This window comes from Triticum dicoccoides, chromosome 3A (genome assembly GCF_002162155.2).
Source record: "Triticum dicoccoides isolate Atlit2015 ecotype Zavitan chromosome 3A, WEW_v2.0, whole genome shotgun sequence".
Lineage (NCBI taxonomy): Eukaryota > Viridiplantae > Streptophyta > Magnoliopsida > Poales > Poaceae > Triticum > Triticum dicoccoides.
The window spans coordinates 606,269,624-606,282,621 of NC_041384.1; the positions used below are offsets into that span (position 1 = coordinate 606,269,624).

Here is a 12,998-nt window from a genome sequence, read left to right on the forward strand (position 1 = left end):
GTTGCGCCACATTAGGTGGCTGACCATTGGGGCCCTTGCCTGGACGCTGTGGACTGTTAATAAACTTGTGATTCAGCGTATCCCTCTTCGTCGTGCTACTGACGCTTTGTTCAAATGGTCTGGTTACTTGCAACTCTGGCGGCCGCTTAGCCGTCCCAGGGAGAGAGACGCCATCACCTCCATCATCACCCAGCTTCGCGCGATGGCTCTCCGGTTGACTCCACCGCTTCCCCTGCCACCACCAGAACCAGATTAGTTTGTCATCTTCTCGCCGCCGCCTCCGCCGTCTAGGGGTGTTTCGTGTATGTTGGTGTTATGTTGGGTTTGTTATGCCGTGCCCACAACGGAACTTGGGTCTCTGTGTGTCTGTGTGTGAGTGCTAGACCCTGTCTGCGGTGGCGTTGTGTAGGTGTGTTGTGTGTCCCATTATTGTCTGTTACTCTTTGCTTGGTGGTTCCTTCATTTATAAAGCGAGGCGAAAGCCTTTTTGGGTAGTGGGTGAGCGTCGCACGCACGTCATACATACACAGAGGTCCAAGCAAGGTAGATAACAGTGAATGCACCTATTCAATGAAAATTACCCGCAGAATTTCAATATGCTTACCGTAACTACAAATACTTGCATAAGATATCTGGTGTAGAACACCACATGACAAAATAATGACAACCTTAAAGACGCGTGCGATTGTTTAGGTGGTGGACCAATTGTTTGCAGTGTCGTGCATGTTGTAAAACCATGTGGACGGGCGCTTGCCCTTTCCTTTCTTAATTGATGATACACATGCTTATGCGTATTCTAGAAAGGAAAAAAGACCTTTTCTAAAAAAAAAGACACGTGCGATTTAGCCAGCCAGCCAAACTGACAAAGAGCTGCAAGCATAACTAATAAGCAACATCAACATACCACGATTTGAGTTGCTTGACAGGTTCTCTTCGTTCAAAATCCTTACCATCTTGTACCATCAGTTTTAGCTTGATCTCTTGACTTTTCTTCCCGTACATACCCTATGATAATGATTCATGAGCAAGAAAAAGGATTGCACACACAATTCTATGTCTATAATTTCACAACTGAAATTCAAGTTGAAAATAACTTCGATGATTCTTAATTCAAAATTACAGCTTCCAAGAGGTCAGTTGAGCATTATGTTAGCCTACTTCTTCAATAGATGCCTAAAAATTGGTCCAGGTATGAAACAAGCAGTGATTTCAGAAACTTGGATTTGTTTAAAGGTGAAAAATGACAGGTGGGGCCTTTATCTGTAGTAATACACATGGCATGACCTCCAAGAACAAGCAGAGTGAAAAATTAAGAACAAGATGTTTCACAATAGCAAGGAAATTTGTTATGTTGATGGTAATTCAGAATTTATCGCGAGCTATCATGTTATCTTCCTTCGACAATGTATCGCAGGGTTATTTAAAAAAATGTGGATGCGGCCATAGTAAATTTTGATTGGTACCAAACTGGCTAATTACCCATTATTTTGAAGTGATGCAAACTGAAAGATATCTCGAAGCAGTAAATATGCTCTTCAGAATGAATGGGAAATCGCATTAGTACATATATACTTTATGGGATGGTTGTTATAAGACAGCCTATAGCTGAAAAACATCATAACTCTCACCTTCCGCTGGTAGCCTTGTGGGATGATTATGGATAATTAGAGAGGTGGAGCCGAGTGACTAAACAGATATATGTAGGAGTATCAGATTTAGTTATTTACTATATTTACTTACTATAATTAAAGGCTTATACAAAAGGAGGTAGGAGTATATGTTTCTACATTGGATATTCAGAATAAATAACTTTACTCACCTAGGGACTTAGGAGTCAGAAAAGATGCCACTGACGTGTGCACAGCATGCTGTATGACTAACAGTGGCTGACTGCCCTGATTCACAAATCACCATGATCTAATATTGTTCAGTGTTCACCATCATATGTTGGTTGTTCAGATTTTTGCACACCAAAAAGGAGGCCATGATTTTGCTCATTTCATAACAACACATTCTCTGGTATATATACAGGTACGAAGAGCCTAAATACTAACAATAAATAAATCTTGGCATTGTGGGAATCTCTGGGCTATGGTCACTTGGGGTGTAAGACAAATTACTTGTTTACTCAAGTTATATACGGTTCATGATCTTATAAATAAATAAAGATGATAATGAACAAAAAGACGAAAGTATATAAACCTTGTGCACGGCATAACTTTTATGGTTAATAATCCCAACATCATTTAGGCAATCGATCTAATGCCCCACGCTTCCACAACAAAAAGAAGTAATTATTAACTGCTTTGCGAAAGGGAATGAACAATTATGATCAAAATTGTAAAACCTAATGTATTGTTAGCCCAGATCAATCTTAGAGAAACAGGTGATCTATATGCATATAGCATACAGTTTGCAAAAGCTATAAAACAGGAATACATATAAGGTGATTCATCATTACATCCAAGACATAGAAGAGTTTCCAAAAGATCTCCGATAACTAGAGAAGCGTTTGGTTACTGGATCTATCTGATGGGAGGTGGTAGCTCGGACTATTTTCAACCGGTTTGGATGGCAGTCATGTAATAGGATAGGCAATTACACTACACCACAACACTAAATTGGGGGCAATTAACTGCCGGGAGAAATATGAGAATAAGGGCAAACCATCTGCCGGGGATCAGGTAACTGCCGGCAAAAATGCACAAGGGTGGATAAACTGCCGGTAGAAGTTAAGCAGCAAGGGGCGCATGTACTGCCGGCAATGATATGCCCATCTTAGGTCATCAAAACTGCCGGCAGAACTAAACTACGGCCCACTGTCTGCCGGGCCTATCCGTGGCACGAGCCCACAAAAATAATTAGGCCCAAACGCGTGCTGGTGCTGGAGAGTGCGCGACAGACCAAAATTTTTGCTCAAAAGAATTACAGCCGCCGCCCCGACCTGTTCTCCCCCAAATCGAACCTCCTTTACCCCTCCTCTTCGACCGATACCACCGCCGCCGTCGCCGCCGCCCCTTCCTGTTCTCCCCCAAATCGAACCCTCCTTTATCCCTTCTCCTCGACCGACACCGCCGCCACACCGCCCCTTCTGCCACCACCACCCCTCAGCCGACCTGTGCGACCGCATCTGGATCTATGGCGCCAGTGCGTAGAGGTCGCGTCTCCTCCCTCCAGAGGCCTCTGATGCATGAGGTCGATGGAGCCTCCCTCCCTCCGGCACAGCCACCTAAACGTCGATGGCGCCGGTGCGTCAAGGTCAACGTCAGCTTCCTCCCCAGCAACAGATCCTACGACGAACACCAATCCTTCTCCATTGTGATGTGCGGCAACGGCAAGCGCAAGAGGAAGCAGTGCCGTCCAAGGGTCCACCACGGCATCGGGCTCCTCTTCTCCGCGGCCCTTCACGCTGGCTAGCATGAGATGGCTCCTGGCCGCGGCTTCCTCTCCCGCTGACTGCGAGCGCGGTGCCTGCTCTCTGCTTAGATCCGTGCCAATGGAAACCCGATCTAGGTGAGATTCTCCATAGCAAGGTAGTGAATCTCTCCTTCTCTGCTGGATGAGAACTGATGGTGGGCGTTGTCCAGTTGTCCGTACGAATCCAGATTTCCCCTCCCTGCTACATCTCTCCTTCCACCGAGACTGTCTTCTTATTGCTGTTTTTTCTTTTTACTACCAAATTGATGCAGATGCTATTAGTGAAAGGATTGGAGACTGGGTCTAGTAGTGGTAGGTTTTTTGAGAAATTCCAAGTGCTCGGGAATTGCAAATTGTTTCAGCCAGGTTAGTGTATGTGTAATTTTTTATGGGTTGTCTGAAATTCAGAATCATTCTCACTTGTAAAGGAATGCCATATGTACCTAACGTGATTTGTTTCGGGGGTCTCTTCCCTTCTCTGGGAATCAATTATTTAACTTGTAATAAATAATACATATGCCTACTTTTATGTGGTTATAATTTGATGTAGACATACTGAAGGAAAATAGTCTTTGATTGTTGCCTTTAGCATTAATTTTCTTTGCATTCTATTAGACTTGATGTGGATATTTCTTGGATCTTATTTTTCCTTGGTTTTTAATTGCCTTGCTTGTTCAGTTGCTGTAGATTCTACAAGCATTAGGTCATTAATGCATTATCTTTTTAGTGCCGCTAAGATTGTCTTGTGTACCTGATCTTGTTGTAATGTTGACAAGATTTTTTACATGATAGTTAAAACCTACTAGCTAATGAGCCCTTTCAATGGATATAATTAGGTCTATAAATAGTGCTTGCTTTCTGCACCGCATGTTTAGGACACTGCTGATTAATGCATACTTATTTTCGACGCGCCTGTCAGGGGGTAATTGCACTCAACATGGAGGATGGTACCCTTCATCGTTTCCTTTCAACAAATGCTATTTTAGCAACAGGAGTAAGAATCTCTCTGTCTTAACCACTGACTGTTCCTTTTCAGTTTACTGCCTGTCTTATCCCTGTCTTGTATTATAGCTCAACATGGTTATGGCAGAGGTTACTTCTCTGCTATTTCACCTCACACATGTACTAGTGATGACAATGCTATGGTTGCACGTGCTGGGTTACCCCTTCAGGTTAGTCTTCTGAACTAAATCACACTGACTTAGCTACTTCTCAAGATGATATGGTTATATCTATCTGTTGAATTTGCAGGATCTTGAGTTTGTGCAGTTCCATCCTACAGGCATTTACGGTGCTGGATGCCTTATAACCGAAGGTTTTACATAACTAAAACTTTTTTATCCTACTGTAGTCACATGTGTATTAACTATAGCTTTTGCACTGCACATTTCTCCAGTTAGTATCGAAATTTCAGTCAATCAACCAAATTTTCTTACATTACTATGTCATCATTCATTTTTAAGGTTCCCGGGGCGAAGGTGGTATTCTTAGGAACAGCAAAGCTGAGAGGTTCATGGAATGATATGCCCCTACCGCCAATGATCTGGCATCTCGTGATGTTGTTTCTAGATCTATGACTAATTGACTATGGAAATTAGAGAAGGACGTGGTGTACGTATGTTTCAGTTCTCTTGTTTTATGCGATTATGCTTTAGGTGATAATCTGGTGTTGTTGGTTCTTCCCACATCACTTGCTGTTTCTATCCTTTAGCCTCAGGACCATTGACCGACCATCTCTACCTGCACCTTAATCATCTTCCTCCAGAAGTGATACATATGCATCTTTTATACCCAACCATCTACATATACAGAATATAACTTTCTTGTAGTGCTGCCGCCGGGAGATAAATTTTTGTATGCCCTTCCACTATTAAATTTTGTTGTAATTATTCTTACTATGTTGAGATTGCGGTCTTCATTTTTTATGTTTTCTGCTCTTTGTGACAATTCACAATTTTCCAAGATAAATAACTCTCATCACTATTTGGGCACTATATTGTAATGCTTAATGCTTCAGGAATAAGCGTGTGAAATCTAAACACATGTTTTAAGCATTTATCCACTTCATGTGGGCAATCCCCGTTGTTAATATACAAGAAATCGCGTGCACAAGTTAAGCACTTATTTGTAAATGATTTTTACACTGAAAGTTCTTAATTTGCTTTGAGCACATTACATCTGTAGATGTGGCAGAAGCCAAGTTATTCCAGGATAATATGCAATGTTAAGTGCAATTATTTTCCTTATGCTAACACAGTTTTCGCCAGCATTATTTTTTCAGCTGCTTGATGGAATCATGGAAGGAACATATACAGTGCAGTATGAAACGAGGAATGATCTGATGATGTTGAGATGAGTATGGTACCCATACTGTATCATTTTTTGTTCAGAATCTCTGATGTTAAATGGAGGGTGTTAAATGTAGCCCTCGAGAAAAAAATGGGACATTGTACTACCATAGTGAGCTCCACTGTAGAAAGTAAAATAACCAGCCTTAACTAGGTGTATATTTGTTACTCTTAAATAGTACATAAGCTCTTGAAGGAAGTAATTGCCTCAGAGTTATGCCTACTCACCCCCGAGCCCTGAGTGAGGTGTGGTCACTGTGTGCTTGGCTGCTGGCTAGCTTCCATAGTACGTACTAGAGGAGTACTATACTGTGTGCTTGATACCTTCCATCACTTAGAGAAATAGCTGCACGGAGGAGTCTATCACTTATATTTGGTAAGCTAGAAGCACCATCAGGAGTTGAGGACTTGAAAAGAGGTACAGAGGCAACCAATGGGGCAATATTTTGATCTCATCTTACACATTCTATTATGTTTGTCTTTATTATATGTCATCTTATTAATTATTTATATATACTTGCCATATTGACGCGTTGATGTTTCTAGAAATTTCCATATCCGGCATCGTCTTACTCGTATCGCCGTATCAGTGCTTTATATGATTTACTTGATGCCTTGAAAGGAAATATGATGAGAAATTCTCTTCGTTCATGTAGATGTCTTTCTTAAAAAGTTGGAGCGGTGCACATGATTGTCTTTGAGTATTGTAATCAATTGTATCTCTTTGTCCAGGTTGGAAATGTTCGTGAAGACTGGCCAAAGATAACTTGCCCTAACCATATGCTCTGAGCTCACGTAGAAGACCTTACAAGCTTTGCATTTTGTGCTTGTTACATTCTGTATAACTTGGATGTATTGAAACTATAGATGCTAAATTATGATGCAAGTCATCATGTGTAATCAGTGAATTGTATACATTGTAACCATGTACTTTGATCATCAGATTTTATAATATAAATGTGCAGATTCCTTTTACTTTATTTTAATGAATGGCTTGTCAGTGTGCATCTAAATGTGAAATAAATACAATACTAGAGTGCAATAGCCTTATAGATTGGGGTATTTGGCAACCGTGGCACATCATCTGCCGGGAAAGCTATTAACTGCCAGGAGAATTTGTCTGCCGGGAGAATAGAAACTGCCGGGAGAACTTTGAACATGGCGGCATACAAACTGCCGGGAGATCTCTATCTGCTGGCGTTTGCAATTCCCGGCAGCCGTTCTTGTGGCAGTTCTATCTGCCGAGAGAAAAACGTTCCTGACAGTTTGTCTGCCCTTATAAGTGACTTCTGCTGGCAGTTTTTATGTCCTTGCAATCATGTTGTGGTGTAGTGTTAGTTTCCCTACCTTTCTTATGCCGTCCGGTTGTGGCTTTATTTTTAACTTTTCCTGCCCTTTGTGAGCATTTTTCGTTCTTTTGTTTGAGACATGACGACTTTTGTTGAACCTATTTGCTTATTAATAAGTATTGCCGTATGCATCGTTCTGATGCAGAGATCGGGGATCCCCCTTTTCGAAAAAAAGAGGATAAGGAGAGTTGGTTTCAGGTGGCTACATACTACCAAGTCATATATGTAAGATAACTACATCCAGATAACCCAACATGAACTTACAAAATCTTGCGAGACTTAGTTGCCCTCTCAAAGATATCAACTATGACAGAAGGACAAGATCTTTTAAGGTGTGTGTAGCCTTTGCTTGCCAGCACAGCATCCATTCTACTCCCCGTGAGGAGAAATTGGACACAAGCTTCTTTGAGGTTGCCGCAATGATGCTGGTCAGCCAGAGCTAATGTCGTCGCCATAGAATCAACGTCGAGATTCCTACAAAGAATGCCTTCGCAGATTAGCTTCAGTCTTTCCATGGCATACTTATCTGCAGCCACAAGCAAATGCTTGACCATTTCTTTCTGGTCATTGTCGCAGAGGTCAAGCATGGAAGGCAAGGAATCAGTGTAGATAAACTGAAGCAACGCCTTGAATACAGCAGGCTGCATATCCTTGACGGTTATCCTCCATGTTCTTTTGTCGCTCATCGGCCCATAAAGCTCCGCCTTGAACACCGGCGACCGCATTGCAAGCACAATCTTGTGGGTAAAGTTTCTCTGTAGGTCGAGCTACACGGAACCTCTTATCTCCAGCCCTCCAACATTGCTTTGAGATCCGTACTCGTCAACTAACTTACAGCAAGAAGATTTCTCTTTTTTGTTTCTCTCAAATGAAAGAACATATGGGCTTCAAACTTTGCAGATCAAACCAAATTTAGAACTTCAATGTGTGAAAAAACTTTCAGATTTTTTGGACCGACATAAATATACAAAACGAGGATTTTTTGATTAAAAATAATAATTTTTTGCACTTAAATGCATGAAAAAATCTGAAAGTTTTTTCGCACATAGTAATTAGAATGTTTTGTTGTCTTGCAAAGTTTGAAGTTTATACGTTGTTTCGTTTGAGAGAAACAAAAATGACAAATGTGCCTGCACGGATCATGATGCAAAAATGGATGGCTAAGATAAGGGGTACCACGTAGCTCAAGCTACACAAAACCACACGGCTTCCTCCCCTGATTGTAACAGTTTCCCAAGATTGTCGTACAGATCAGAGGGCGGCACCTGGACCTCGAAGTCCGGCGCAGTCTCCTCCACCTGTGGTTGCCTCACGACAGTGACCTCGCACTTGATCACGAGGCGGTCGTCCTCCAGGTACGGTGATGATTCCAAGACTGCCCTCTTCATGAACTGGGGAAGCCCCCAGTCGGGTTGTATGTGGCCGAAAACCATGGGAGCCACCCGATGGATCAACTTGGTGCTGGCCCGGTCCGACGGGACGACCAGAATCATGTCGAAGCCGGCTCTTACGTCGGCCTCCAACGTCAGTAGCTCAAGAAACACCGAGACGTATTCTTGGTATTCATACATTTCTCCGTCGGGGTAGAAGACGATGGACCACTCGCAGCCGTCGACAGTGAAGGTGGCGGAGCGGACGGATTCCCCTATGCCAAGGCCCTTGTGCTGGCTGTACCCAGATATCTCGAACGCGTGCCCTCCCCGCGCGGACCCTAGGCTGGACCTCGATGAAGTCGTGGTGATTGCCCTCTGCGACGATGCCATTGCCGGTATTTGCGTGGTGGAATTTAGGGCAGCGGCGGCGCGGCGAAGAGGGATTTCCGATTGAAGACGAGGTAGGGCTAGCTCGACCTTGACAAAAGTTGAAATCCTAACGCGGCACCCTTTTTCACCCGTGGCCACGCAGGGTTATATGTCGCTCGTCGATTCTTTCTGCTTAAGGAATCCCATACCGATTCCAAGTCGCCTACGGGCTATGTCTAACTGACGGCCAATTAACGCGGTTGCTCGCTACACGCTGTAGGTTTGCTCTGCTCAGGTTTTCCTTGGGGTTTTTTCTTTTTCGTTTTTTTATTTTTTCTTGGATTTTATTTGTTTTCACCGATTTTCTTGGGTTTTTTCTCTTCATTTTACTCTGGTTTTCTTTGTTTTCTCATTGGTTTTTTGGATTTACTTTCTTTACTCGTTATACTTTGATTTTTTTGGGGGGGTTTTCTTCGTTTTCTTTGATTATTTTCGCTTTCCTTTGTTGTTTTTATCGGTTTTCTTTTTTTAACACATGTCTATATTTTTTTCAGTGCACTAATATATTTCTAGAGCACATGTGAAACAATTTTCTCATACACATTGGATATTCTTCATTGCATGGTGCACATTTTTTAGATAGATGTTTTGAATACTTCTTCGAATACACGTTAACATTTTCCAAAGACACGTTGTAGTTTTTTTAATGGAAATAAACATTCTTTTAAACTACACAAAGAAATTTACATTGTATTAATTTTTAACAATATTTATTGGAAACACTTGATTATTTTCTATCAAATGTCACGAACATTTTTTTGAAAGGTGGGAATATTTTCCATAAAATGTCACATACATTTTTTGACGGTACAAAACATTTTACATTACACAAATATTTTATAAAATTGTATACACATTTAAAAAATTGCATATATTTATTTTTGAAACGCATGAATATTTCTTCATCGACATGAACATTTTTTTTGGAAGTTTTTGAAATATATGCATTCAAAATATAAATAAAAGTAAAAATAGAAAAAAGAATTGAATGATGTCAACATGATGAGCCACGACCTACTGGACCGGCCCACCATCGGCGCAAGCGGCACATAGCCGCTCCCACGCCAGGTAACCAATCGCACACCATCTGTGCGATTTGGATCAGCTCAGTGAGGGGCGTGTGGTGCCTGTATTTATTTATTTATTTTTCTTTCTTTACTTGTATTTTTTATGGAATTCTAAAAAGGTTCATAGAATTTCAAACAAAAACCATGAATTAAAAAAAAAACAATCCATGATTTCCACAAATGTTCATGTGTTCAAAAATAGTTTTGGATGAAAATACAATGTTTATTTGTGCTTCTTGTGTGTTGCATGTGTAATTTGTGTCCTAGAGTGGACGGTCACTGATATCCCTATTTCTCTAGTCCTGTTGATAGTTATCAATGACCGGCTAACTAGGCCGTATGTGATGAAGATGTCGTTATTAGCACTAACCAGCCACTTGCGCGTCAGTGATACTATTTGGCCGATCACTGCTATTCAGATCTTGGAATATCCTAGATGACGCTCGTCGCGAGTGTGAGCGAACGATATGGGCCGGCCCATTTGCAGTAGCTTTAACGTCCTACAAGATTCTTGTTTTGGGAACCTATTAGAAAGTTCTTGGACCGGGTTTTTAGTGGGTTTTTCGGATATTTCGTTTTTTCCCACTTTCTTTCCTTCTCCCTTTTTCTTTATCAAGTTTTTTTCCTTCTTCCTTTTTTCGGTTTCTGTTTCTTTTCCTTTTCCATGTTTTTTTCTGTTTCAAATTGATTTTCTTTTTAGAAAAAGTTTGGACACGAAATTTTTAAACGTTCCTTTTCTCAAATTTTGTTCATAAATTGAGAAAAAGTTTGGTATTTCAAAAACTGATTAAATTTCCAAAAACTGTTCATGTTTTCAAATATTGTTCAGAAGTTTAAAAAGTATTCCTGCTTTTCCAAATTTGTTCATGTTGAGAAATTAAGCAATTGTTTAATTAATTTAATTCAATAATAAATCATGAATATGACATAGGCAATGCTAATGACATACTGAATTTTGATGATGTACGCACGTACTAGACAGATAGTAGAAACATCTACGCAAACCACTAGTACTGCACACATGAAAGTAAACAGGAGCAGTGTAAATGTATTATACCCTCCAGTAGGCCAGTTGGCCGTAGCAGCAGCGGAGGCGTCGGCCTCGTCGGCGATCCTCTTGTCAGTAGTGGCCTTCTCGGCAGCCGCACGATCGGGGTCAGTGCTCATGGTGAAGACGAAGGTGACGCAGAAGTAGTCGACGTAGACGAAGTAGTTGAACCGAGGCGAGCAGTCGCATAGGAGACGCTCCCCAAAAACCTAATCGCCTCTCTCCCGTACAGGATCTGGAGAAGCGGAGTTTCAGATGCCTGCTCTCCCATCAATTGTGTACGTGGTAGACGGGATGAGATCACCGAGGGCAGCAGCAATGAAAGGAACGACCAGGGAGCAGTGGAGGTGTGAAGTGTGTTTGGCTGAGCTGCGATGCCTCATATATATAGCCAGTCGGGTAGGAGAACGGTCCAGCAATAAAACCATTTAATTACAGACGTTTTATCTCCATAAAAACGCGTTTAATTATAGACATTTCCATCTCCACAATAAAACGTATTTATTATGGACGTTTTCATTTTCGCAATGAATATGACGTCTCACATTCATTTTGTGTTTGTAATGGACTCTCCAATTTTGACCGGCAAAACATTGCATCAGCTCGGCTCATTCCCGCAACCCGTGGCGCACGCGCGCGTCATGGCGTGGCAAGTCGGGCGGCGGAGGAGCGCGCGTGTGGAACACCTCTCCTTCCTTCACACCAACTCATACTAGTGGGATAAGAGCTCACATTATAAGTTGGTGTACATCTCTCTCAACTAGCCATGTGGGACTAAACTTCCCACCACTCAATTGACAACATGGGCCCTTAGGGATTTTCTGAAATTGTTAAGTGGACCTGTAGCCCAACTAATATTCAGCAATCCCCCACCAGACCCCGAAGGCCCATGGTGTTGTCCTCTGTTCCAAACTCTGTTTTGATATACCAGTATTTTCAGTGGAGACCCGTTAAGGTTGAACATCCACCTAGAACAAATAACTACACTCCTCCACAACTGAACAATGGACTAGGCCTTGAATTGTCAATTTGGCGTGAAGAAGTTTCACCAAGTGTCTTACTAGCACTAGGTTGCCGAAGGCTGACCCCTCGGGTGGAGCATATTGGTCACTCCTGGCCTGTTCATGAACTTACTAGAGATCACCCTAATCTCATAGACTATGACTAGTAGTCAGACTCATATAAGTGCGTTCCTCCAAAAATCGCTCTGTAGGATAGCATCTTGCTTTTATAAGCCTTGGAACACATTAAGACAAAAATCAACCTACCATACAATTACCGAGAGTTGTGCATCTCCAACGGAGTGGGTTAGTCAAAAATACTCTCCTCGGTTAACCACTAGTTTGTTTTCCCAGGTCCTACTTCACGGGATCTCCGATCACATAGGTTGGGTTACCACAATGGCAACTCATGTGGGTTTTATACCCATCTCCCTTGATGCATTATCTAGCACAACACGCGATAGCCCTTTTGTAAAGGGATCTGCTAGATTCTTAGCCGTTTGGACATACTCCAACGCTATCACTCTGGAGTTTCTTAGTTTTCTGATAGTTTTTAGTCTCATTCTTATGTGTTTGTTGGACTTCATGTTGTCCTTTGAACTCTTCACCTTAGTGATGACAGTCTGATTGTCACAGTTCATAAGGATAGGCGGAACTGGTTTATCAACCAATGGCAAGTCCATCAAAAGATCTCGAAGCCATCCTGCTTCGACACCAGATGTGTTTAATGCTGTTAATTCTGCTTCCATTGTCGATCTCGTTAAGATCGTTTGTTTGCAAGACTTCCAGGAAACAGCGCCACCTCCAAGAGTAAACATATACCCAGTTGTGGCATTCATATCATCAGCACCAGAGATCCAATTCATGTCACTATACCCTTCAAGTGCCGACGGGTATCCGGTATCGTGAAGTCCATAGTTCATAGTACCCTCAAATAGCGCATAACTCTTTCAACAGCACGCCAAT

General features: G+C 41.9%; 2 protein-coding genes across 9 annotated transcripts; one reads left to right on the top strand and one right to left on the bottom strand.

Annotated features, from left to right (window-relative positions):
- The first annotated feature begins 2,934 nt into the window (after positions 1 to 2,934).
- Positions 2,935 to 6,740, top strand: LOC119269531. Of its 8 annotated transcripts, none has more exons than XR_005133633.1 (6): positions 2,935 to 3,783; positions 4,337 to 4,411; positions 4,489 to 4,589; positions 4,669 to 4,732; positions 4,881 to 5,773; positions 6,498 to 6,740. XR_005133633.1 is itself a non-coding variant. In XM_037551385.1 (6 exons), exons 1-5 carry the CDS (start codon positions 3,570 to 3,572, stop codon positions 5,771 to 5,773), a joined length of 543 nt encoding a protein of 180 aa, XP_037407282.1. In that variant the 5' UTR covers positions 2,935 to 3,569; the 3' UTR covers positions 6,498 to 6,740. The 8 variants fall into 8 exon arrangements, 5 of the variants coding, with proteins under 5 accessions (XP_037407282.1, XP_037407285.1, XP_037407284.1 ...); XR_005133634.1 differs by having other exon boundaries at positions 4,881 to 5,028; positions 5,685 to 6,740; XR_005133632.1 differs by having other exon boundaries at positions 5,685 to 6,183.
- Positions 6,741 to 7,374: 634 nt separating this feature from the next.
- Positions 7,375 to 8,877, bottom strand: LOC119272656 (BTB/POZ and MATH domain-containing protein 2-like). The gene is made up of 2 exons (XM_037554100.1): positions 8,308 to 8,877; positions 7,375 to 7,851 (listed from the first exon to the last, which is right to left on the bottom strand). Exons 1-2 carry the CDS (start codon positions 8,875 to 8,877, stop codon positions 7,375 to 7,377), a joined length of 1,047 nt encoding a protein of 348 aa, XP_037409997.1.
- Between the last annotated feature and the right edge of the window lie 4,121 nt (positions 8,878 to 12,998).

Bases quoted from the DNA above. Each gene is read 5' to 3' on its own strand.
- LOC119269531 (XM_037551384.1), top strand. From the start codon at position 3,570: ATGGTGGGCGTTGTCCAGTTGTCCGTACGAATCCAGATTTCCCCTCCC. The intron at 3,784-4,336 runs GTTAGTGTATGT...CGCGCCTGTCAG, and splicing joins TTGCAAATTGTTTCAGCCAG to GGGGTAATTGCACTCAACAT. The intron at 4,590-4,668 runs GTTAGTCTTCTG...TTGAATTTGCAG, and splicing joins GTGCTGGGTTACCCCTTCAG to GATCTTGAGTTTGTGCAGTT.
- LOC119272656 (XM_037554100.1), bottom strand. From the start codon at position 8,877: ATGGCATCGTCGCAGAGGGCAATCACCACGACTTCATCGAGGTCCAGC. The intron at 7,852-8,307 runs GTAGCTTGAGCT...TTTACCCACAAG, and splicing joins AGGAAGCCGTGTGGTTTTGT to ATTGTGCTTGCAATGCGGTC.